The 25355-nt window shown below is 36.9% G+C and overlaps 1 protein-coding gene across 5 annotated transcripts in view; it reads left to right on the plus strand.

Annotated features, from left to right (window-relative positions):
- Nucleotides 1-25355, plus strand: part of LOC125061672 (neurobeachin) — a 538892-nt gene that overhangs the window by 316373 nt on the left and 197164 nt on the right. For all 5 annotated transcript variants that reach the window (XM_047667198.1, XM_047667201.1, XM_047667202.1 and 2 more), the window contains 7 exons: nt 67-160; nt 866-957; nt 1574-1772; nt 3331-3566; nt 4606-4914; nt 5273-5405; nt 6390-6526. In XM_047667198.1, coding sequence (XP_047523154.1) covers nt 67-160; nt 866-957; nt 1574-1772; nt 3331-3566; nt 4606-4914; nt 5273-5405; nt 6390-6526 — 1200 coding nt within the window. The remainder of the gene's footprint in view (nt 1-66; nt 161-865; nt 958-1573; nt 1773-3330; nt 3567-4605; nt 4915-5272; nt 5406-6389; nt 6527-25355) is intronic.

The raw sequence follows: 25355 nt of genomic DNA on the forward strand, positions 1-25355 counted from the left end.
CGCTTCTATTTTAATGATTAAAAACTACTCTTGCAGTTATTATTAAAGATATTTCGTAAATTTCAGGTGAGTAACGACGAGTCGTGGACTGACGTGAATTTGAATGATGATGCTGAACGTGGACCAGCCACTATTTCTGGAAGACCACGAGATCATGAAGGTACATATATGTATCCATAATATTTCCTTGCATCATAGGTACGCGGAGAGCTTGGACATCTTCATCAGATGATGAAAATTATGGAATGATTCCTACGAAAATAGTTTTTTTTATTGTTTAAATTTATTATAATAATTATTATAAATTCATTAGAATTAGAAATACATTATTATAAGCAAGGGAGCGTTCAAGTATTACGTAACGCAATTTGGGGGGAGGGGGGAGTCGTTTTAAACGTTACAATGCGTTACATTTTTATTTAAACAACGCGTTACGTATCATTTTTTATTTTAATAAAAAAGCTGGAGGATTAATTGGCAACCCTTTTCGTTTATGTTTCGGGGAATCCCTCGACTGTGTACGTGATTTTTATTTTATTAGAGTTTACACAGAAGCACATTGTAATACAATAACAAAGGTATTACTTTGTTTAACATGATTGTGTCTTTAATGGTCACTTAAATGTTACGTACCGTTTAGGGAGGGGAGGGGGTTTACATAAAAACGTTACGGTGCGTTACATGGGGGGAGGGAGCTTCTAAAATCTTTAAAAATTGCGTTACGTAATACTTGAACGCTCCCTAAAAGGTTTATTAGAACATCAAAATATTGTTTGGAATTTCTACTTTATAATTATTAACACACGATTTTTAAAACAAGTTTTAAATTATTTATTAAATCTTAAAATATATTTTATATTTACAGAAATAGAGAAACAAATTCATCTACGCAGCGAGCAACACGTGCAACGTTTGCAAAATCGTAACTTACAAGCAGCTCAGAGACATTTACATCAGGTAGATATACCACTCACTGCCCTATGATACCCTGGTACTTTGAAATTAATTTGATTGGTTGAATGATTTTCATTACTTATAAAAAAATGATTTAATCAATCGATTATATATTATATGTATTATTCATGATGTGTTGACTTCAGCGTGCGACTGTCATCCCTGAGGTCGTAGGTTCGAACCCCGGCTGTGCACCAATTCTATATGCGCATTTAACATTCACTCGAACGGTAAAGGAAAACATAGTGAGGAAACTGGGTTGCCTTAGACCCAAAAAGTCGACGGCATGTGTCATAGATAGACTGATGAAACAGATATAAAAATCTGAGGCCCAGACCTAAAAAGGTTGTAACGCCACTGTTTTTTTATTTATATCTTCATGCAGGTCTTTTATTCCAAAGGCTTAATCGAATTCTCGTCCCGGTCTAGTTCTAGGTCATCTAAAATCTAGTATTTTTCTAAATCAATAAATGCATTTAATTTAATTACTTTTGTTTTTAATTTGCCATGTTTCTAGAAAAATCAATAGCCGTGTTCTGTCTTTATCACATTATTAATAAATGAAAGTGACAAAACAACGAGAACTTCGCCAACTTCTGAATAATAATGTATGTATCAGCAGGAAGCAGCAACCACTTGTAGCGATAATGCAGTCTGTGAAATCACGGGTGTTGGGGCTCGTGAAGCCTCTCTCACACATAAATTGGAACGTGCCTTGGGTGCTGTATGCCCACTACTTCGTGAAATTATGTTGGATTTTGCACCATTTTTGTCAAAAACACTCGTTGGCAGTCATGGACAGGAGCTTTTAACTGAAGGCAAGCAATATTCAATTTCATAACAGACAAAATAATAATGAGAAAAAAGATCAACATGTACTAGTATAAGATCCCGATATACAACGACCTTCACCGAGATGCTTATTTAATGAAACGTATTTTATATTTAATTTAATATGTCAATAAATATAATCCATATGGGTTGCCTAGCAAATTTCAGTCCAGAGTATGTTTAATTAACATTAAAAAAAATTTTTTTTTTATAATTTGCATGTAGTAAAAAATAAATTTTTTTCAATCAATATTTTTAATCAGGGTAGAATTATATATGTATACTTTAGTGTCACATAAAAAATATACACATAATTAATTAATTGATTAAAAACAACCTAACGTTTGCATATTCTATGGGCTTCATACTTTCGATTGGTATAGAATTTATCTAATAATCATACCGGTGAAATGTTTAAGAAAATATTTTTTTTTAATTTTAATTAAAATACTCTGGACTGAAATTTGCTAGGCAACCCATATGGATTATATTTATTGACATATTAAATTACATATAAAATACGTTTCATTAAATAAGCATCTCGGTGAAGGTCGTTGTATATCGGGATCTTAGACCATACAGTAAAGATCAACATAAACAGTAGCAAAAGCAAAACAATAACTGTCTCTTTTATACTCATAAGCTTGACCGAGCGCGAGAGAGACGGACAGTCTTTTCATGATGCATATTCAGTTTGACATCGATCCTCGCGCTTATTCACAGACACTACACAAGCACAAAGTGTAAATGTGTTGAAGCCGCCAGCTATAGATAACATACCAATACTTATTCCTTAATATTTTTACATAAGACCCTTGCCCTCGTATGTTATCCTGGTACAGTAGAACCTCGATAACTCATTCCTCGGTAACTTAAAAACCTCTATAACTTCAAAAAATAATATGTTCCCTTTCCATCAGAGCCAAAAAACCTCCATAACTTAAAATACGCAACCTCTGTAACTTAAATAAGTAAGCTCTGAATTGGCCCTCAGTAACTTAAAAAAATGTTTCCACAACCTCTATAACATAAAATTGTTTGTCAATGAGTCATTGTGAAAGAGTGTGCAAATCAAAAGGTTTCGGTATTTATCATTTATAGAGCAGTGTAGCAACATAAGAGATAATGCATTTTCTTCTCTATTTGTCATTGAAAATCAAATCGATTTGGAAACTGTGAATTGTTTAAAACAAAAGAAAATCACATACTTTTTTAAGTAGTCTAAACCTTTAATTGTTGTTTTATTTTTATGTAACTATTATTTCAATTTCTTTATTTTATTGAACCAATCCTTCTGACGCATTCGGGTAAAAATAGGAGTAAGGGTATATACATACATATGTACAAACTTACCTCTATATTAACCTATCCCTAACATAGACCCTTGATAACATAAAACCTCTATAACTCAAAATATTCTGTTTCCCTTGGACTTTAACTTATCGAGTTTCTACTGTAGTTATAAAAACATAATTTTCAGAGGGAAAAGAAAATCATATATTCCTTTTATTTCTGCTGGTATATCTTTAATATGTAATATTCCAGGTCTTCAAACGTTTAAGACCAGCACGTCTGTGGTGGAACTGGTGATGTTGCTCTGCTCTCAAGAGTGGCAGAACTCCTTACAGAAGCATGCTGGCCTGGCATTTATTGAGCTGATCAACGAAGGAAGATTGCTATCTCATGCTATGAGAGATCATATTGTCCGAGTCGCAAATGAAGCGGAGTTCATTCTGAATAGGATGAGGGCTGACGATGTTCTGAAACATGCTGATTTCGAGGTACAGTTGCGGATAAACAAACAATATTTATTGCTGGCTGGTACAAAAGTTCCAAAATCTACCAAAGTCCTGTGCCCCTTTGGGACGTAAATAAACCATTTATAAGCTAAAAATATGATAGGAATGAATTTCTCTTCACGAAGTTTTGCCTAGAAACAACGTTAAGTTAGAATGATATTAATCCATTTTATGATTTATACAAGTAATTTTACTTAATTATTTAACATGACAGAATTTATTGACGCAAACTTTCTTGTGAGCAAAATTTATTTTAAAAGGCACACACACTAACAATACACATACAAACACCTACACATCTAAAACAAAAACTGATCAATAGGTACATGTGCATAAATAAATAACAAGTGTGCACAATATTTAGAGGGAAACATTACAATGATTAAGGGAGCGTTCAAGTATTACGTAACGAATATTTTGGTGTCTATTTGTAAAACGTTACGATGCGGGGCGGGGGTTGAATTACGCGTTTGTTAATATTCTTTTCGACTTTCCTGTACTTTACACCACATAATGGTAACTTTTAGGTAATTAAAGAGTCACTTGGTGATCACGAAACGTTATAATTTTGGGTACAGAAAAACGTTACGGCGCGTTACATTGGGGGGGGGGGGGGGAAATAATCTCCAATAATTGCGTGACGTAATACTTGAACGCTCCCTAAGAGAAAATAACTTAAACATTAAAAATAAAAGACAAACTAGATTAAGAAATATAAGTGTGCTATTTAAAAATTTTAATATATTTCTACTTTGCAATTGTTACTATTGGTGACTGACAAATAGTGACTGCAGCATGTTACTCCTGAACATGGAGACTGTCATTAAATGGATCTGGTGGAGATCTGTTTAGAGGAGCATTACAAGCGACGTTGGTCCTCATTGCCCGAATGTAAAACAGCAAATTGACATTTATTTTTATTATTTGTCGTAGAGTTAATATGTAATAATTGTAATTATGTCGTCTAGTAATTATTGAATAATGGTACCAGGATGACATAAAACAAAAGAGAAATTCACAGTGCCTCTGCGGTACATGGGGCGCCGAACGCGCGGAGGAAGAGCGGACGTGCGAGCGTTTAATTGCGGGAGCGAGACGCAGAGACACGGCGTCCGCTGCTCGGATGCTCGATAAGCTTCACCACGCATGCGCCGCTAGCTGTGGTGGTAGCGGAGCGCCATCTTGCGAGCACTGGAAGTTGGATTCATGGGAGGACGACGCGAGGAGACGTCGACGTCTAGTTCCAGACGCGCGTGGAAGACGACATGATGAGCGCGCGCATTCTACACACCATGCTCAGTCACACCCACCAACAGATGCTATATTACAGGTATTTTTTGAAGTTATACTTCTTTAGGCGCGTTATGAAAAATTGATGAGAGTGAAATTTTACGATGCGCGCGCACCGTGACACAAAATTAACAGAATGAAGTTAGTGGCGCATATTGGCCTCTGTTCACTGTGTATTTATATTTATAATATTTATCCACATGCTTTGAGAAAACATTAAAATTGTCGTAAAGCGACTTTGTTTTCCTGGGCATGACATATATATATTATATAGGTAGTAGGTACATATTTCTTATTTATTATAAAAAAAACTTATAAAGTAGGCATTTTTCATATTAATCTACAATGAGATACCAGGCTCTCAGCATGGCTAAGGATCTAATTTGTCAAATTTTCAGGCGACAGAGGAACTCCACGCGCGTATAGCGGGCGTGTCGGGCGGGGCACAGTTACCGGCTGCGCCTGCGCAGGAGTTGCTCGATGACGCCGAGTTACTCATTGATGAGAGGGATGCAGAACAGGATCTTAGTGGTAACGTTTTTATTACTTACTTCTTGCGAGAATTTCATGCCAGCTTAAACCATCTTGTATTGTTATGCGACCCTAGTAGGATGCAATCTGTGTTCTAACAGAAATTATTGGAATTAATGTTTATTTGCTGTAGGCAAACCTGACAGATAGATTAAAACTGCATTAATTTTAGTTGAGTAATTTCGCTTATCTAAAAAAATATTTGAATTAGCACCATTGATATACAAAAAACCCAAGATGCACAGTCTCGAATAAAAGTAACGCTCGAGTGTCCCGAAACACTATTTATGTCCCTTTCTTTAACAGTATGTCTATAACAGTACATGTTACAAGCATATATTATTGCAAAATCAACCTTACGCGAATTGCTTAAAGTTGTTATTACAACGCAGTGTATACGTACTTAAAGCAATAAATTTTTACGACCGACCGTGGTCGGTAGAACAAGGTTTTTTTTAACATAATTTTAAATTTATCCGACTTTTCGGGTGCTTTACAGCGTGCGTGGTCACGGTGACTGAAGACAAAAGGTGTTGGATGTTAAATAGTTGGAAATTTATAATAATACATAACTTTAATCCCGTTAAAAAGTTTTTTCTTTAAATTAAAAAAAATGTAAATTGGCTACCTCCTGACCTACACTTTATATAGCGTAAATATATTTGTCAAAAACTACACACAAAAAAGTTCAAAAGTACATAAATTTATTTAAAAAAAAAAAACACAAATAAATAACATCGACTCCACTTGTAGACGCGAGACTATTTGAAATGAGCGCACAATTTAGAATGTTGCGCTCATTTTTTGAGGACGTTTTTTAGACGTTGAGTGTGCATCTTGGGATTTTTGTATATCAATGATTAGCACATACGGATGTAATTCATCTGTCTCTTTTCATTATAGCGTAAAAACAATGTGGGAGAAAGAGACGATATAATCAAATGAAATTTGGCATTTTACATTACTTAATATGTATGTTTCCAGGTCCTGTAAACATGAGCACGCGGGCACGTCTGGTATCGGGTGGAATGGCTGCCCTTGGCACATTATCGCTGACAGCCACTGAACTATACTTTGAAGTGGATGAAGAGGATCCGGAATATAAGAAGATTGACCCTGAGGTAAGTGCGCCTGAAAAGGAAAACATAATATAAAAAAAAAATTTATTATGGAACATAAGATACAGGTATCACTTATTCCTCCTTACTCATCGGCAAAGAAGACAGAGGGTGTAGGCCGAGAGAAAAAGCCGGCGTAAAAAGCTCTCGGTACTCTTTTTAATTAGCAAATCATCAAACAACACTTATTTTAAAACAAATATCGCAAATTAATTAGAAGTAGCCTGTCTAGCACTAGTCCCAGAACTAGAACTAGATAATCGTTAACTTTATAGTAAGCCTATTTACACAGCATTTCTTTAATACATTTCTTAAATTTATTGAAAGGCAGAGATAAAAGAGCCTCTGGGATTTTATTAAAGAAGAGTATCCCTTTTCCCAAAAAAGAATTACTAACTTTAGATAGTCTAGTACGGGGAAATTGCAGCCTGCGTTTGTTGCGAGTATTAACAATGTGCGTAATTAAATAATATATGAAACAAACAGTTACGTACATTGTTTGTATTAGACCGATCATATTCCCTAAAAAACTTACTGACGTATCGCTCACGTGCGCGTGCGCCTAAAATGCGTACAGATTCTTGCTTACAGCGTGAAGCGCCTTTCAGATATTTTCTAACGAATGTTTTAAATCGCTTAAACATTTACCTTTTATTAGTATACTTGTAGAGTCGGCCAAGCGTTGCTGTGCCTAAGATTTTTGCAATATTACATAGTAGTAAACTAATCAAGAGAAACGGCAGGAGAACACCAATCCACCATGCTTTTTTTGGTGGTTATGCCATTAATTTGTAGCTTATGTGAAACGTTTGTATTTATTTTGATAAGGATCAATACCTAAGTACGAATAAAGCGCCTTTTCTAGTGGTGGTATTTGATAAAAAAAAAATTAATAAAAGGACGCTTATTGTGACGTAACTATAAAAGATAGAGACATGCTGTCGCTACAATTTTTGTAGATAGTGATGGGTCCTAAAAAATTGTCATACGTCATTTTGTTCTATCATTAGTAGTTTTCGCAGCGCACACGATTGAAGGAAGTTTTTTGTTTATTTTTTTACACCTTGGGTTAGATTATTCAAGTTTTACTAAGCATCCCTAACTTTAGAAAATGAAACATAGCCTATGTTACTCGGGAATAGTGTAGCTTGCCAACGGTGAAAGAATTTTTGAAATCGGTCCAGTAGTTTCGGAGCCTATTCATTTCAAAATATTGGTTGTTTGTAAAGTAGGTTTACGATCGAGATGTTTACGTGATAACGTCTTATTGGTGATATAAGTTTTTGGGAAGTAAGGAATTAATGAAGATAACAATTTTTTCAAATTTTAAATTACATCTATCGTTTTATTCACACTTTTGATGATAAATTTCGGGTGTAAAATGACAAGTTTACTTATTCGACTATGATATACATTTTTCTTCATACATTCACGGAATGACTGGCAGCGCTCGAGATGAGACGGGAGATCGGTCCGTCTCTCTGTCGTTATACCTGCGATCGCGGTCGTGAGGTTTTGGTGTGACACAAGTTTCTGAACATGTCACCCGACTAAAACGATTTTAAAGACGTTATCACGTCAAAAACAAAAAATCAAATCTTTCCTCTTTATAATATTAGTATAGATTATTTTTTAAACGTTTTTTAGTTACATTAAATATATCTATTTGCTGGTAATTTGTGTTATAATATGAAGGCATATTATACTTCTCCCTAGAAACCTTACTGACACGTATCGCTCACGTGCGCGTGCGCCTAAAATGCGTACATACGCGCTAGACCTCCAGTTGTCTTTCAGATATTTTCTAACGAATGTTTTAAATCGCTAAACTTACCTTTTATTAGTATAAAACCGGTTATAACTAATAAATTTAATCAATAAATCTTTTTTGTATATTTGAGACAAAACTGATTTAAAATAAGGTGTGACATGAATCTTTGTTCTATAATTTATGAACGCTTCATATTTGTTTAAGAGTAGTAAAATTGAATTGTATTTACGAGGAATTTGTCGTAAATCGCAAGGATTTTTAAGGATTTTTGAACTCTATTGCAAGGGAATAGAGTTGGTTTTTCATTGTATGGTGTATGGAGGTAGAATGTTTTGTTCATTGATGTAGGCGTGTAATATAACCGCGGTAACTGAATATGAGTCAGATTAAAGGACGAACAATGAGGCCCCGCAGCGCTGGCCCACGTGGCGCCATTGTAGTGATGTGGCAATGTCGATAGTTTTTTTACACGCTTTATATTAGCTTCACCTGTATGTATGTATGTAACCGACTCCGATTTTGACCCACTTTAAACGGACAGATTTAATTCAAACTTTGTATACAAGAATCAGCGACAATATAATAATCTCATAGGTGTATCTCGAAAAAACAATGAAATTTTTTTTAAGTCCACAAAGCAATACGATTAAATTGAGACAACACGTATTGCTGCTAGGACTAAAAAGTGGAAAATAAATATTTGTTGCTCGATAGACGAAAAATATGGCACAGAGCGCCCCACGCTTTTTCACAATAAAACCAGTATTTTTTGTTAATTACCATTTTCAGCCTAAATTAGGAATTATTTTTCACTTTTTAGTTTGATGTGCTTTAAAAGCGTGTTTTATAGTTTTTTTTAAACTATATTTATTAATATTGTATTTATCACACCGAGAGCAGTGTTGGCCTAGTGGCTTTAGCGTGCGACTCTCATCCCTAAGGTCGTAGTTTCGATCCCCGGCTATGAACAAATGGACTTTCTAAGTGCGCATTTAATATTCGCTCTAATGGTTTGCCTTAGGCCCAGGATATGGTCAGTATAAGATGTTGTTAGGATAGCTAATTACGTAATCAATTATGACAGAAGGTCCCTTTAGTAGGGACTGAATTGACAGTTTTTAAAGAAAAAACTTTTTGACCGGATTGAAGTTATGTATTACTATAAATTTACAACTATTTAACATAATTTTAAATTTATCCGACGTTTCGCGTGCTTTACAGCGTGCGTGGTCACGGTGACTGAAGACAAAAGGTGTTGAATGTCAAAATTATCTGTATTTATTTCCCCGGAGTTGGTATCGACTAAAAGATGGAGGGTTTTGGCAAAAATGGCTCACGGTGTCCTTTATTTTCGCGGATTGTTTTTCTTTTTGAGATTTTAATTTGGATATTATTGGATCCCAGGTGTTTGACAATTTTAGGCCGTCTTCTTCTTCTGAAATTGGGGTGTTTTTTTATTTCAATGGCTTCGCGTACCAATCTTGGGAAGAATCTTTTTTCTTTCGCAATTTTCGAAGTTTTTACATCGATCTTACCTGCGAAGACTTGTTGTTTAAATTATGTTTTGATAGCATATGTGTATTTGTGTACACACGTAGAAAACTTGACGTTATCACTACGTAGCATAGTAGGAACCTCAAAGGTGAGGTTCCATAGTCATTTATCTAATATTTTAATTTAATTTTTATTGTGTTGATTGATACAATCACGATTAAGGAATTACACAATCTATAAAGATTGCTAAGTTTATTATAGACATAGACATAACATTTATTACAAACGAAAACACACACACATAAACACACAAAATAACGATACTTAAAGAAAAAAAAAATAAGACATCAAAAACAATAAAAATTAAAAAAACCCCTCTTGGCATTCGGTTCGCTTCCGGTGTGCAATGTGTCTGTACTGTCGTTGTAATTGGCCCTGGCTCAGCATTATGTTGAGGAGCAAAAAGTTCCACAGCGCTGGTCATTCTGCCAGAGACCACAGCAGCTAGTTGGCGCCTCTAATAAAATAAAATAAATAATAATAATACCAAGTAGAAAAATGATAATAATAATATTAAAGTTAGAAGTGTAAGTAAATCGTGTGTAACGGTGTATAATAAATTAAATTAAAAGTTACAAATAAGAATAATTGTAAATAAGTAGATATTTTTTGTTTTATGGGTGGATAAAAACTAAATTTCGTGGGACTTTTGTTGTAGAAGTGTCTTATAAGTGCGACTAAAATTCGACTTTAATTGAAGACACTTCAGTGGAGGAGTGATATTATTCCAGCACTTCGTCGCGCTATATTTAAAACACCCACGAAATGAAGCCGTCCGATGCTGGTTTACCGATTCAATTACCTAATCAATTTGACATAACCTTCAATTAAAGAGATTATCAATTCTTAAAGGGCCAGCAGCGCGTTAGCGATCCTTTTGGCAGTGTGTTCATGGATGGCGTAAAATAATTCGTAAATATTTAATTAAAATATCGACAGCGGTCATGCCTAGTTGTTAGCGGTGTGTGGTTCCAAGCCTCAGCCTCAGACAGGTCTACAATGGCGTCCCGCTGCGCCCGCGCTGGTTCGAGGTCGCCGTTGCACGATTTTTATTTATACTGGAGAAAATGCAGTCAATCGGAGTGTTTTTAATTACGAGTTGTTAACATTAATTGCTAAATAAAAATAAATAAATAAATGTTATTAATACATTTGTGATCAGATGAATTTCATTATTAATTCTCTGTTTATTTAAAGTTATTAAACGTGCAATTTGTTTACTTACATCTCAAGGATTTTAGGTTGGTTATGTCAAAACGCCAGTGATCTCGTTTCTTCATATGCAAATTACGCGAAAGCGATAGAGACAAAACATAATTCAAAGTTCAAACCTTTGTCGATGATTTTTTTCGACGTTTCCTTTGCTTTCTTCTGTATTGATAAAATATTGGTGCACAGCAATGGTTTAAAGCTTTGAAGACCGCCTAAGCACTAGGTGGAGATAATCTGAATCTCTTGGGTCATTTGCAGGTCTTCCATTAGAGGAATCTAGAATAAAAAACCAGTAGTGCTACCTTCTGTTCTGGGCCTCACATTTCTGCTTCTGCTTAATAGGCAAGTAGGTGATCCACCTTCTGTGCTAACACGTGGTCGACTTTTTTGGGTTTAAGGCCGGCTTACTTGCGATGTTTTCCTTCTAAATCCACTTAAACACAAAGTCCTTTAATGCGCAGCTATGCCTAGTCCTACCTAGTTTAGGACTGTGGTATGCTACTTCATTCCTGTTCCTGTCCATAGATACAAAACTATTGCATCATGTGACAGTTTACAAACAGAAACAATATTCTTTTTTCAAAAGTGACATTATAATGTAGAGTATACCGCGAATACATATGAGAAGTCAGAAGTGTAGCTAAGGGCAATGTTTGCTCATCTGTCAGATATAATGAATTCATTGCTCTTGCGGTCAAAATAATTGGGGCGAGACATAGGTTGTAGCGATATTGTGTGTATTGCTTTGACATATCTTCAAAATACATTTGGTTTTCGTTTTCCGAAGTTAAGAATAGAATTTGGTGAATTAAGACGTATTTTCTTTCTTTTCTAATTTCGAATTCAGAAAGAATACCAATATTGTTCGGTATAAAACTCTGCTGCGACCTTATGGTTCTGAAGCTCTTAGCAAGAAGGACGAGCTTGTTCTTATAATCGAGCGAAAGATCAAAGAATCTTTGGCCCTGTTTGCAACAGTGTTTGGTGTATTTGATACCAATGAAGAACTTTATAACATCGACGCCAACATCGTCCAATTCTTAAATTGCAACAGTGGTGGGAGATGTGTACCGAATGGCGGTCGACAGAACCTCAAGGTCCTTACTGAAGTCACAACTTGCAAGAGAAAACCCGGTAGACCGAGGCTGATTGGTGGGATGGAGTTGACAAAGACCTCGAAGTATCGGATCGGATCGAAGTTCAAGAATCACTAAATACATTGCGATGGCAAAATATAGGTACTTTAGTATTTATTGCCTGTAATATATTTTAATTGCCGTTGTTAAAATGAATATAGGAGAAATAAAGAGACAGATAATGCCTAGAAAAAGTTAAATCGCTAACCTCTTTTGTTTTATGTCATTCTGGTATTATACGATCTGTGCCCGAAGTATTATTTACTGCGACTAATTCAAACGATTTCAAAGATTGTAAATTGAATTCGTAATGGGGCATTTTATTTGTTTATGCTAATCACGGTTTTAATTAAGCGTGTCGTGTTTATGGTTGGTGCGAGCGGGATGGGAGATGAAAGAATTCGTGCTATGTGTCTATAAAAAGATTTGTAATTTATCGATTTGTACATTGTCTATGTTTGTCGACATGACTTTAATAGACTAAGCTACAAAAACGCTATCGAACGGCAGCTGTCATTAATAAATGTTACAAATACGCCTCATTAAAAATGTTTGCTTATGCAAATTATTTTGTAATAAATTCCCAATGGTATAATAGAATCTATGGACGCGGGATGTTCCCACGTCATCGAAAACGCCGGGCCGTCATAAATAAACACATTACGTCACTTTGACAGCTCCCGGTCTACCTGACACGTGTCATCGTGGCCCAAGATTTATTGTTATGCATTTGTCATTAAAATATGAACCTTATTAATATGTATTAAGATTCCTATTTGTGTAAAATCGAAGTTTAGGAAGTTTCTTTTTGTTTTTATGCGAGGCTCCTACCTGTCGTTTCTGCATTATTTTTAATATTTGATTTCAAACAATGATAACAATTGAATGATTTGTTGTTTGTTTTATGGATATGCCATATGCGTTTTCAAACGTAAATATCATTTTACAGGTCTTATAATAATAATAACTACTAACTGACGTGAGACTGATCTTAAATTAAATTCTGAAATTAAATTATAATGATTCATCTGTACTTTTTTTTTTTTTTTTTTTTTCATGTATCCTTTATTAGTTTAGTTTGTTTTTATTTCCTGTTTAGTTTCTTTCTCTAAACAACTATATGTAATACATGTATTTTTGCACTTCTTGCCTACCTTATGTTATATGTAATTTAATACATTATTTTTTTTCTTTTCTCGCAGTGGTTGCCTGGAAGAGATCGCTCGAAAGCGATAAGGCCGCCAGTTGCTCTCCTTTTCATTTAATTATGTCAATTGTACTATATTAATGTATATGCAACGAAGTATTAATAAATAAATAATAAAGCCCGTTTTATTTCCAATCATGACAAAAACAAATTATAATATACAGCTTAGATTATTTTATTTTTCTTTCTTTTGCTTGTTATCATATATCCTAGCTTCCTTCAGTACCATCCATCGGAACCCCTTCACGAGTAAAAGCTTCCAGCTTTTTCCACCTGACTCTGTCTATGGCTCTCTTTCTCCATTCGTTTCCTGCTACCGCTTCTATTTCTTCTATCCACCTTTTTTTGGGTGACCTCTTTTCCTTCTTCCTCTTGGTCCCTTCCATACAGTTGTATTTCCACCTATTATCTGTGTATCTTGCTATATGCCCCGCCCATTGCCACTTCTATTTTAAGGAATAATGTAAGGCATCTATCACTTTTATCGTGATAGCGTAATTGCTCTGTAAATTGATCTTCCCAATAATACAGAATTTAGACTAATTCCAAATATATCCACTAAAGGGGATTGATTCTATCAGAACTGTCAAATCAAGTGGAAATAGAAACGTGGCTGGCTTTCGTACAAGGTACACACCTCAGATCCCATACTTTTTTTCATTTCATAGACAAGCATAGCCTTCTGTCTTGTGATTTGAGACATGCTGGTTTCCTCACGATGTTCTTCTTCACCGTACGAGCCAGTGTTAGATGTGCACTGATAGAAAGTCAAAGGTACACCCGGGGATCTAACCTACTCTTCTTGAACTCCTACTCAGGGATGAGAGTGCGCACTGAAGTCACTCGTCGAAAATTGTGATATCTGAATGACAAGCGCTGTGGTCTGCTCCTCAGCATAATACTGAGCCAAGGCCAATTGCAACCACAGCACACACGCATTACGCACTTGAAACGAACCGAAAGGGAAAAAGAAAAACAATTTTTGAAGTTATACTTCTTTAGGCGCGTTATGAAAAATTGATGACAGTGAAATTTTACGATGCGCGCGCACCGTAACACAAAATTAACAGAATGAAGTTGCCCACGGAAGATGGGAATAATTAAAAAAAACTTTCGAATAATAATAGAATTTATGTTACACTTAATGTAAGAGAATAATAATAAATATTTATTTATTTAATTTTAAACTGAACTTTATTGACTATAATGACTCCTTTTCCAGTCTTTGATTATTTATTTGAAATTAATTATTTGCATGCAATCAAAACCTATTTTTAATAATGCCAAAGAAGTATAACTTCTTACGCGCGTACATAAGTACACGCACCCTTTTTTTTATTTCTCTCTCATTATATATTTTTTTTGATTATTCTTATTATGTGTGTGTTTTTGTTAGTAATAAATGTTATATATATGTCTAAATGTCATATCTACTATAGGATATACCATAAATAGTATCGTTATCCTGTCAGTGGCCCGTACCGGTGTTGGTTGCACGCAGGAATTTAGGCGCCAGATATACGATAACCCCCCGTTGTCTATTATCTAATATCGATATCGACAACGAATGTTTCCCGTCACTAACCGCTTGTTGAAGTCACGATTAATTTGATTTGTTTGCTTAACGAGAGTATCCGTTTTTAACGACATTACTGTAATGTAATTTTGTTTTTTAACTACGTCTGGTAATTAGAGGGATAATGGTAATTAAAAGCGAATATATATATCTAATATATAAAATTCTCGTGTCACAGTTTTCGTTGCCATACTCCTCCGAAACGGCTTGACCGATTTTGATGAAATTTTTTGTGCTTATCCGGTATCTATGAGAATCGGCCAACATCTATTTTTCATCCCCCTAAATGTTACGGGTAGTCCACCTCTAAATTTTATTTATTGTTTGTTTGAATTGAATAGGGTCCAAAACTACTGCACCGATTTCAAAAATTCTTTCACCGTTGCCAAGCTACACTATTCCCGAGTGACATAGGCTATGTTTCATTTTCAAAAAAATTAGGGATGCTTACTAAAACTTGAATAATCTACAAACATAAAACTTCCTTCAATCGTGTGCGCTGCGAAAACTATTAATGATAGAACAAAATGATGTATTGCAATTTTTCAGGACACATCACTATCTATAAAAAATGTCGCGACAGCATGTCTCTATCTTTTATAGTTACGTCACAATAAGCGTCCTTTTATTAATTTTTTTTATTAAAATATCACCGCTAGAAAAGGCTCTTTATTCGTACCTAGGTATTGATCCTTATCAAAATAAATACCAACGTTTCACATAAGCTACAATTTAATGGCATAACCACCAAAAAAGCATGGTGGATTGGTGTTCTCCTGCCTTTTCTCTTGAATAGTTTACTACTATAACAAAAATCTTAGCCATAGCAACGCTTGGCCGAGTCTACTAGTATATTAAGATGAGAAATGTTGTTTCGTCCCATTTTGCGGGACCATTTTTAAACATATTTTTTATTTTGTAACGATAAATTAAAATTAGTCTTAAAATAATTACCAGGGTAACATAGCGTTGTGGGAGACGAAAAACGCGCGGTATGCGACCCCGGGGGCGCCAAGGGAGCCCTAATTGCCGAAGCGTTAACGGGAGGGCGGAACCACTTAATTAAAAAAAAAAAAACTATTAAGAGATCACGTGTTGTTGGTTAGGGAAGGAAGTCGCGTCGCGGTTGGTCTCGCGGGACTGGAATTAGGAACGAAATTCCTATCTTCTGAGAATTGCTTAGATTTCTTTGTACATATTTATTACTAGCTGACCCGGCAAACGTTTTGCCATGTATATTATTTCTAGGAAACATTTATTTGGTTTAATAAAAATAACTATCTACTATAGTAAAAAGCGGTTGATCGTAGAGGGTAGATGAAAATTAAGGATTGTATGTATTTTTGTATGCTGTAAAAAAAAACAAAAAAATAGCCTGAAAAATAAAATAATTCCGATTAGTAGCCGATTCTCAGTGTACTGATTATGTATAAAAAAATTCATAAGATTTGGTCGAGCCGTTTCGGAGGAGTATGGGAACGAATATTCTGACACGAGAATTTTATACATATATTAGATTATTATTGGTATTTGACAGTCCTTCTTTATGTCAACACAATTTTTTTTTAATTGCCTACATGCCTTTTTGTCAGTATAAAACAGCGGCTTCAGCGTGCGACTCTCATCCCTGAGGTCGTAGGTTCGATCCCCGGCTGTGCACCAATGGACTTTCTGTCTATGTGCGTATTTAACGCTCGAACGGTGAAGGAAAACGTTAGAAAACTGACTTGTTTTAGACCCGAAAAGTCGAAGGCGTGTGTTAGGAGGCTGATCACCTACTTGCCTATTAGATTGACCAATGTCCATGAAACAGATACAGAAATTTGAGGCCCAGACCTAAAAAGGTTGGCCTCTGGTATTTTTAAGTAGGTACATATTTTTCGTGAAATGGGGATTTTGCTTAAAATTTTCTATCATATTAATGGTGGATTACCCAAAAACTTGACGTTTACATGTTTACAAGCATGTTACGTCACAGAAACTTGTGCAACGCCATCTGGCATGAAAGCGTTTTGGTGAATTATTAAAATTATGATTGTTTTAAGGCCGAACTTATTGCCACCATAGATAAAATTGATTATACTAATAACTCTAATTGACTTATTATATATATATATTCCCTGGTACAATAGTTTCAGATTTTTTTAATGAATTGAGATTTAAACATGTTATTTTCTCACGGGTATCGTGCATTTGTATCGTAAATATTGATAACAAAAAATAAATTATGTGTTTGTCGCGTGATAATGTCCCACTACTGACACGGCGACCTAAAAAAGTTCAAACTCCCAACACAGATTATAAAGAATCGTTGCACTACTTTTAGCAAACTGTGGAACATGTGAAATGTTGCCATTTAACAAAAACTGTCCGAATTTTAATCTTGATTAAGACATTTAACAAATATGTAACGTAAATGTCTCTGTAAGCTACATCAAAAAGTTCAAATTCTTGATACAGATTATAAACAATCTTATGCAGTAATTTTAGCTGTGGAATATGTTAAGTGTTGCCATTTAAGAAAGACTGTTCAAATTTTAATCATGTTTTAGACATTTAACATAATTAACATAAATTTCTCTGTAAGCTACATAAAAAAAGATTAAATTCCCGACACAGTTTACAAACAATTGTATACACTACTTTTAGCTGTGGAACATGTGAAATGTTGCCATTTAATAAAAACTTTTTCAGCTACATCAAAAAAGTTCAAAGTCCCGATACAGATTATAAACAATCGTAAGCACTACTGTTAGCAAACTGTAGAATATGTGAAATGTCAATTATTCTCTGACACATATTCATGACAGCCACATCCTTTTTTTTAAGTCGTAAACCAAAGACAATATTGCGTCTAGAACGCCGTCAAACGTGTACAATTTATATTAGTAATGTTGCCATATTAGGATGCGAGAATTGTATCTGCTATAGGATTCCGGTAGCGGCATAAAAGCGGTGTTTGTGCACTAAATTCACACCGATACTCACAAATGTACTATTCATGGTGAATGATAAAAGCATGTGTGGGGTGACAATGATTTCCTTAAGAAATCTTCAAAGGACCGCCATTTTGTTTTTAAATGTTGGTGATCCGTTCTTAGCAAAAGATTCTCTTTTTCTCAAAGATCTTTTTTTTGAGCTTGATAAGGTATGTTCAGTTGTGTGTTCTTATCTCATACTTCGAAATTGAAGGTTTCTTCTTTCTTCCCAGCAGCGGATAGGTTTAAAGTTTAAAGGCAAACCTTTTAACCCTACGGTGCCAGTATAGTATATATTTTTACATGTGCGCAATTCATTCTAATATATCCTTAAAGACGGAAATAAAACTACTATACACGCGTCAATCTTAGAGAAAATAGTCGAGATTTGGTGACTTGACATCGTACAGTGCCAAATACTTTTTTTGGCTGGTAAGAGCGTCGCTGTGATGATATTAGTATTGCCAGTAACTAAATTTAACCATTATAAGGGGAATAATTTGAAGTCATGCAGGCTTCTTCATAATTTATTGAAGTGTCTTAATGAAACAATGTATACTAGTATCTAGAAGATACAGTTCTAGGCTTAAATAAATGTGACACAAACTTAGGAACAACTGATATGATAGGTTTTGTTACCTGTACTATTAATATAATATATTTTAAGACCTAGCAATCAGAACCGTTCGATAATTTAAACTTAACTCCTTGTAATTAATAAGGAACAAAAATAAATAAATGTTCGTTGGATTTTTATTAGAATTTTTTTTTATTTGAGAGCTAACTGTCAATGTCAGTCTGAAATTTCAAAATGGGGACGTTAGTACCAATTTCAGCCAAGAAATGTATGTGGCACTATACACAGGGTTTCTCAGGCTCAGACGGTTCACCCGTTGTCTGTCAACTTCCCAAACCAATATTCAAAAACTGTCAAAGTGACGTATTATGTAATTTTTTGAAATCTCAATTTTATGATATGTGAAGACCTCAAAATTCAAAATATTATATTCACCCTACACTTAATATGGTTTAGGCGCCATTTTAGATCACGTAACGCCAACAATGGCCGATAAAATACAAGCGCGTAATATTAAAACAAAATCATCTTTATACGTGAGTAGAAATACATCAAATTACCAGGAAATCTATCATATCATTATGGGAAAATTTGATAAATTCCATTGCGTACACGCTTCTATGAATTAACAGTAAAATTGACTTCAAAGGGGAACCCTCTTCAACGACGTGCATTTTTTGGTGTGTGCTGCTCATTCGTTCGTGGACTGTTCTGGACAATTGAGGTTTTAAATTTGCAGCAAATATGTCATAGTGTTTTGCAGTGGCGTAACTATACCATATGGTGCCTGTGGCAAATTCTATGATAGGGCCCTATCAGTAAAAATCGTCACGTTGTACTCAGTTTAATTTTAATAAACTTCGAGATTTTCAGCGTACTCAATTACACGTTGTATATGTCCCACTAATGGCCATAGGCCTCCTCTCTTAGGCGAGAGGGAATGGTCTGTAGTCCTCACGCTAGCTTGGAGACTTCACATTCATCCATAGAACATAATATGTCTTGGGTAGGGGCTCTCTTGAGGCCCCCGTGGCATTTGCCAGCACTGCCAACCTATTGTTTACTAGTGTTTTAATAATTATACTCTCTCATTCCGCTGGCTCTGGGACCCAAATAGTGTCTTGGCACCCGTAATTAGAATCTTCTAGCGCTCTCTGTCAATCCAGCGGTACCTAGGACGATACCAGTAGGTCGGTAACTGGTATCCACTTACTAGGCCAGCTCAGGTGATCATACTTCACCGCTTATCTTCGCCTATGCGCTTAAAGTGCCCCAACCAACGCAGTCGATAGGCTGGGCTACCCAACTCTTCTTTCTTTTGGTTTGTTAATTATTTCAATTTGGCAAATTAAAAAAAAAAACTTAGTTTAATTAATAAGTCTTATTAAATAGAGTTTAAAATTAATGTTTATTTAATTATTTAGATTATGTTTTATAGTTTTAAAATGAAATTTACCAGGCAATAATAACCTAGCAGGTACCGTTGACCAATTTTGTCTAAGGCACGCGCGTGGTAGCCGCTGGGCGCGCGCGTGTGGTCCCTACAAATCCCTGTTAAAACTAACCTATCTAGACTTCTGATAGCCTAGTCCTTTTGATAATATAATTTCTAGAATAATCTGTTAGAATTAAACATACTTACTTACATACAAACATAGACATTAGTTATGTTTTTATACCATATAGGTATATAATATTATATCTATCTTAAATTTATGGAGCCAAGCTATCAATCTCATCCCAAAAAACCTTTTGTATTGGTAAACAATAACAAGGCGCGAAACAATATGGGGAATTCGTAAAATCGAGTAGCTATCGAAAAGAAAAGTAATTAGTGTATTAAAACATAATTTGGGGCGTATTTGGAACAAAATGTATGGGTTGATAAGTTGATACTTTAGAGCTGTCAAAAACGGAAAATATCTCATTGACCCATCCTAAGTATGGCCAAAAACCCGTGCCTCTCACATGGAACAACACAAGTAAAAAAACACATACTTTAAATATTAATGGTTAATTTTATGCATATTATACGCTGTTTATGACATTGATAAATGACCTATACGCGATTCAAAAGCTAATCACGCTTAAAACGGAAACAGTTATTAGTTATTAGCTTCTGTATTTGCCGAAGAATCAATCAGCTTTCTAATGATACTAGCTGCGCCATCGTTAATTTAAGACCCGTGGACATTATGCGTTCCTAGTACTTTTTTTGCTATGTACCTACTTAAAAAAAGAATTTAATTAAATATATTTATTTATATACAGTAACAATAAAGCTACATAGTATAATAATAAAAAAAAGTGTGTTACAAAGTACACATGTCAGAAGTGAAACTTCAGTGGCAAACTAATCTTGAAGTGTTGTTCATATTAATACAAATCTAAAAGTTTAGATTTCCGATACTTAGAGGGACGGAAAAAGGAAGATATGTTAGGAATTTAATGAATTTAATTGTCATTAAAATATTAAGTGTCGAATAATAAATAATAAATGACAAATAATAAATAATAATAAATAAATAATGTGACAGAAATTTTTTTTCCAACGCCGATAAAGAAGTTTGACTTCAAAAAGGAACATGGCGCGTAACCGAAAAACGTGACGCGTAACGAAAAAATGTTACACTAATTTTTTTTCCAACCCCGATAAAGAAGTTTCACTTCAATAATTAAATATTGATAAATATCAATTTTCAATAAATTTAAAAAGTTTTGTGTTTTTAAATTTAAAAATTAGTGCATTCCTGTTAATCCAGCATCCAGGTGCCGTACGATATGGGACTCTAAATGGCCTTCCTTTTAAGTCATAATATAAAATTCTCAATAAGTCCTTTCTATAATTTAAATATATAAATGTTGTACCGTACTGAGCTATACAATTATTTATCTACATTGCGACTCATTTGTCTTTATTAGGAGCGGCTTCTGTAAACGGTAGTCTGACATGTATTATCTATATTTATTTTTAATTTGGTTGAACGCCCTACTGGAACTATTTCAAATGAAAAAATTCTAGTATGGTATCACCGAATTATATTTAAATAATTATTTCAAAGACAAAAGTCATCTAGAGATTTATTCTTTTTTTTTATTCTTGTCTCTGGTTTAAGAGTACGCCATCTTCGTTTACCTTTTAATAAATATACTACCTACAGTTTTACCTTTACCTTTTGTTCAAAATAATCATGTAATGACCCTAAATTGGAATTTTTGCAATTGACGTTTTATTTTCTTATTTATTATCTGCTAGTTCACAAATCAAGAACGTTTTTTTTTTTTTTTTTTTTTTTTTTTTATGTAATAGGAGGCAAACGGGCAGGAGGCTCACCTGATGTTAAGTGATACCTCCGCCCATGGACACTCACAATGCCAGAAGGCTCGCAAGTGCGTTGCCGGCCTTTCAAGAATTGGTACGCTCTTTTCTTGAAGGACCCTAAGTCGAATTGGTTCGGAAAAACTTCTGTGGGCAGCTGGTTCCACATAGTGGTGGTGCGCGGCAAAAACTGCCTTAGAAAACGCTCTGTTGTGGAACGACGGACGTCGAGGTGATACGGATGGTATTTTGTATTTTGCCTTGACGTCCGATGATGAAACTCAGCTGCAGGTATTAGACCGAACAACTCCTCTGAACACTCTCCATGGTAAATGCGGTAGAAGATGCAGAGAGATCCTACATCTCTACGCAACGCCAAGGGATCAAGCCGCACGGAAAGTGACTGGTCGTCGACGATTCGAACCGCTCTTCGTTGAATACGGTCAAGTGGAAGGAGCTGGTACTGGGGAGCTCCCGCCCAGAGGTGAGAGCAGTACTCCATGTGGGGCCGAATTTGCGCCTTATATAGTTGCAAGCGGTGGCCCGGAGTGAAGTACCGTCTCGCCTTGCTGAGCACACCAAGCTTTTTGGAGGCTAATTTAGCCTTTCCTTCCAGATGACCGCGAAACTGAACGTTATTCGATATGTCAACGCCCAGTATTCCGATGCTAGCTGAGGCTTTAAGGAGAGTGTCTTCGAAGAGGGGAGTAGCGACAAAGGGAGTTTTTTTAGCGGAAAACGCGCATACTTGTGTCTTCTTGGGGTTAAATTGGACTAGATTTAGTCTACCCCAGTCCGAGACTCCACGTAGAAGAGTTTCGACTTCAGACACAAGTTTGTTCCGGTACTCATCGACAACAGCCCGAGAAATACCTGCCCGGCCAGTGTAAAAAGTATCCCCAGTGCTGTCGTCCGCATAGCAATGGATGTTGCTAAGCTGCAACATATCATTGATATGCAGAATAAACAGGGTCGGGGATAGGACACAGCCTTGTGGGACACCAGCATTCACAGGTTTCAGGTCGGAGCATGCTCCGTCGATGACGACTTTGATGCTTCGATCAGCGAGAAAGCTGGAAATCCAGTTGCATAATTTCTCAGGGAGCCCATAGGCTGGAAGCTTCGAGAGCAATGCTCTGTGCCACACCCGATCGAAGGCTTTCGCTATGTCCAAACTTACCGCCAGCGCTTCCCCCTTGGACTCAATTGCCTCTGCCCACCTATGTGTAAGGTATACAAGGAGGTCACCAGCCGAGCGACCACGACGAAAACCGTACTGGGAATCGCTAATCAGCTGGTGGCCCTCTAGATACCTCAAGAGCTGGCTGTTAATAATGGTTTCCATTATTTTGGAGAACAAGGAGGTTATAGCTATTGGGCGATAGTTGGACGGATCAGAGCGATCGCCTTTTTTAGGGATCGGATGTACCGAAGCGATCTTCCAGCACTTCGGAACAGCGCCGAGCGTGTAAAGGTACCGGAAAAGGCGCGTTATTACCGGAGCCAACTCAGGAGCACAAGTACGCAGCACAATTGGGGGAATGCCATCAGGCCCGCTCGACTTATGGATGTCCAAGGAAGACAAAGCTTTACGGATAGCACGTTGCCGGAATATAACTTCGGGCATCGTAGTATCACACCGCAATAGTGTCGGTGGTTCCTTCCCTTGATCATCCAAAGTGGAGTTCGACGCAAAGAGACAGCCTAGAAGATCGGCCTTCTCTTTCGCGGTATGGGCCAGTGAGTCATCCCCCCTATGCAATGGTGGAATTGAGGGCTGACAGAAATTCCCTTGGACAGCTTTGGCAAGAGACCAGAAGGCTCGAGTTCCCGAAGGGAGGTGGGCCAACTTCTCACCAAATCTGGCAATGTGCTCTGACTTTGCTTTAGCGATTTCCCGCTTGAAGGACCTGGAGGCTGAATTGTATGCTTTTTTACGTTCGCCGATAGTCACATCACAGGATGTCACCGCTTCTGCCCAGGCTTTGAAGCATTCATGCTTACGGCGCAAAGCCGCTTTGCAAGAACGCCTAAACCAAGGCTGGGACTTGCCACCGACCGGCACCGAAGAGAATGGAATAAAAAGATCCATACCCTGCAGGACCACCTCGGCGACAGAGTCAGCGACGGCATCTGGAGTACTCGACGAAAAGCAAATGGGCCCCCAAGGGTAGGACGCAAAAAAAGACCGCATCCCATCCCAATCTGCAGACTTATAGTGCCACACGCGGCGACAGCCCGCGAAGCTAGGCCGTAGAGGGCGCGTGAACGGCACAATGCTCCGGACCACACAATGATCTGATGAACCCAATGGCGGTTCAACAGAGACTTGGTAGTTCTCCGGATGTGAAGTCAGCAGAAGGTCCAACAAAGAGGGTTTATGACCATCCACATCTGGTATTCGCGTAATCGCAGGGACCATTTGTGTCAGGTCGTAGGCTAAAGCAAAGTCGTGAAAGGATCTTCCCGCGTGATCGGTAGTTTCAGAACCGAGCCAATCGGCATGGTGGGCGTTAAAATCGCCAAGTATCACGATTTCAGCGGTAGGAACCCTTTCGAGCAGGGAATCTGTAGCCATTTGGATGTGCTCAATGAGTCGGTCAGTTTCGGTATTTCCGCTATGGGACCTATACAGGCATGCGTAGAATCGCGGATGGTCATCGCAGTCTACGCGCAGCCAGAGGTTAGATAGGTCCCTTCCTTCAAGCGTCCCGAGGCGACGAGAACAGATATCCTCTCTGACGTACACGCAAACTCCAGCCCGCGGCACAAATGAATGTTCCAATTTGTACCCCGGGTAGGAGAGGTAGGAAGTATCAGCCGGGGAGGAAATCTGAGTCTCGGTAAGAAAGAGCAAGGCCGGCTTCGCAGTCTCTAGATGATGGTGGACAGCGTTGATGTTGGAATTGAGCCCCCTAACATTTGTGAAGTCCACGGCGAGTGTGGACGGGGGTGCCTTTGTTAAATTGCTCCGTTTGCCCCGAGAACGATTACTGTTGTTTTTATCGAGCGCAGAATTGCCCCCCCCAGAATACGAAGGGCAGCCTGTGCGTCCACCACCGGGTGCTGTGTGTCCCGGTGTTGGACGCCCAGAGGGGGATTCTCCACCGCGAGCGCGTGTGGTACCCCCCTGGGGTAGTTTCTGTTTTTTCTGCACCTTCATATTTCTTGTAGAGGGGGGGGGGAGAGGGATGGGCTCCGGGAGTCTCTCTCACCGCACGAAACGCGAGTACAATAGGGCGAACCTATTGCATCACTTCACGCCGGTTTTCTGAGAGACAGTGGTACTGCCCCGGTCGTGCCTGCCCATTTGGCTGAAGCCCGAAGGCAACAGCATGGCACTCCCACTAAGAAAAGTTCAAGAAGAATTGGCATATTATCCTCTTTTTAATAGCCTCTTATTTCAGTTTATAATATAATTTAATCAGAGAGTCAGGGAAACTCACAAAATCGCATTTAGGTCTAGGAACATCTAGATAATAATAATAATAATAGTGATGTA

The sequence above is a fragment of the Pieris napi genome, chromosome 24 (assembly GCF_905475465.1).
Source record: "Pieris napi chromosome 24, ilPieNapi1.2, whole genome shotgun sequence".
Taxonomy (NCBI): Eukaryota; Metazoa; Arthropoda; class Insecta; order Lepidoptera; family Pieridae; genus Pieris; species Pieris napi.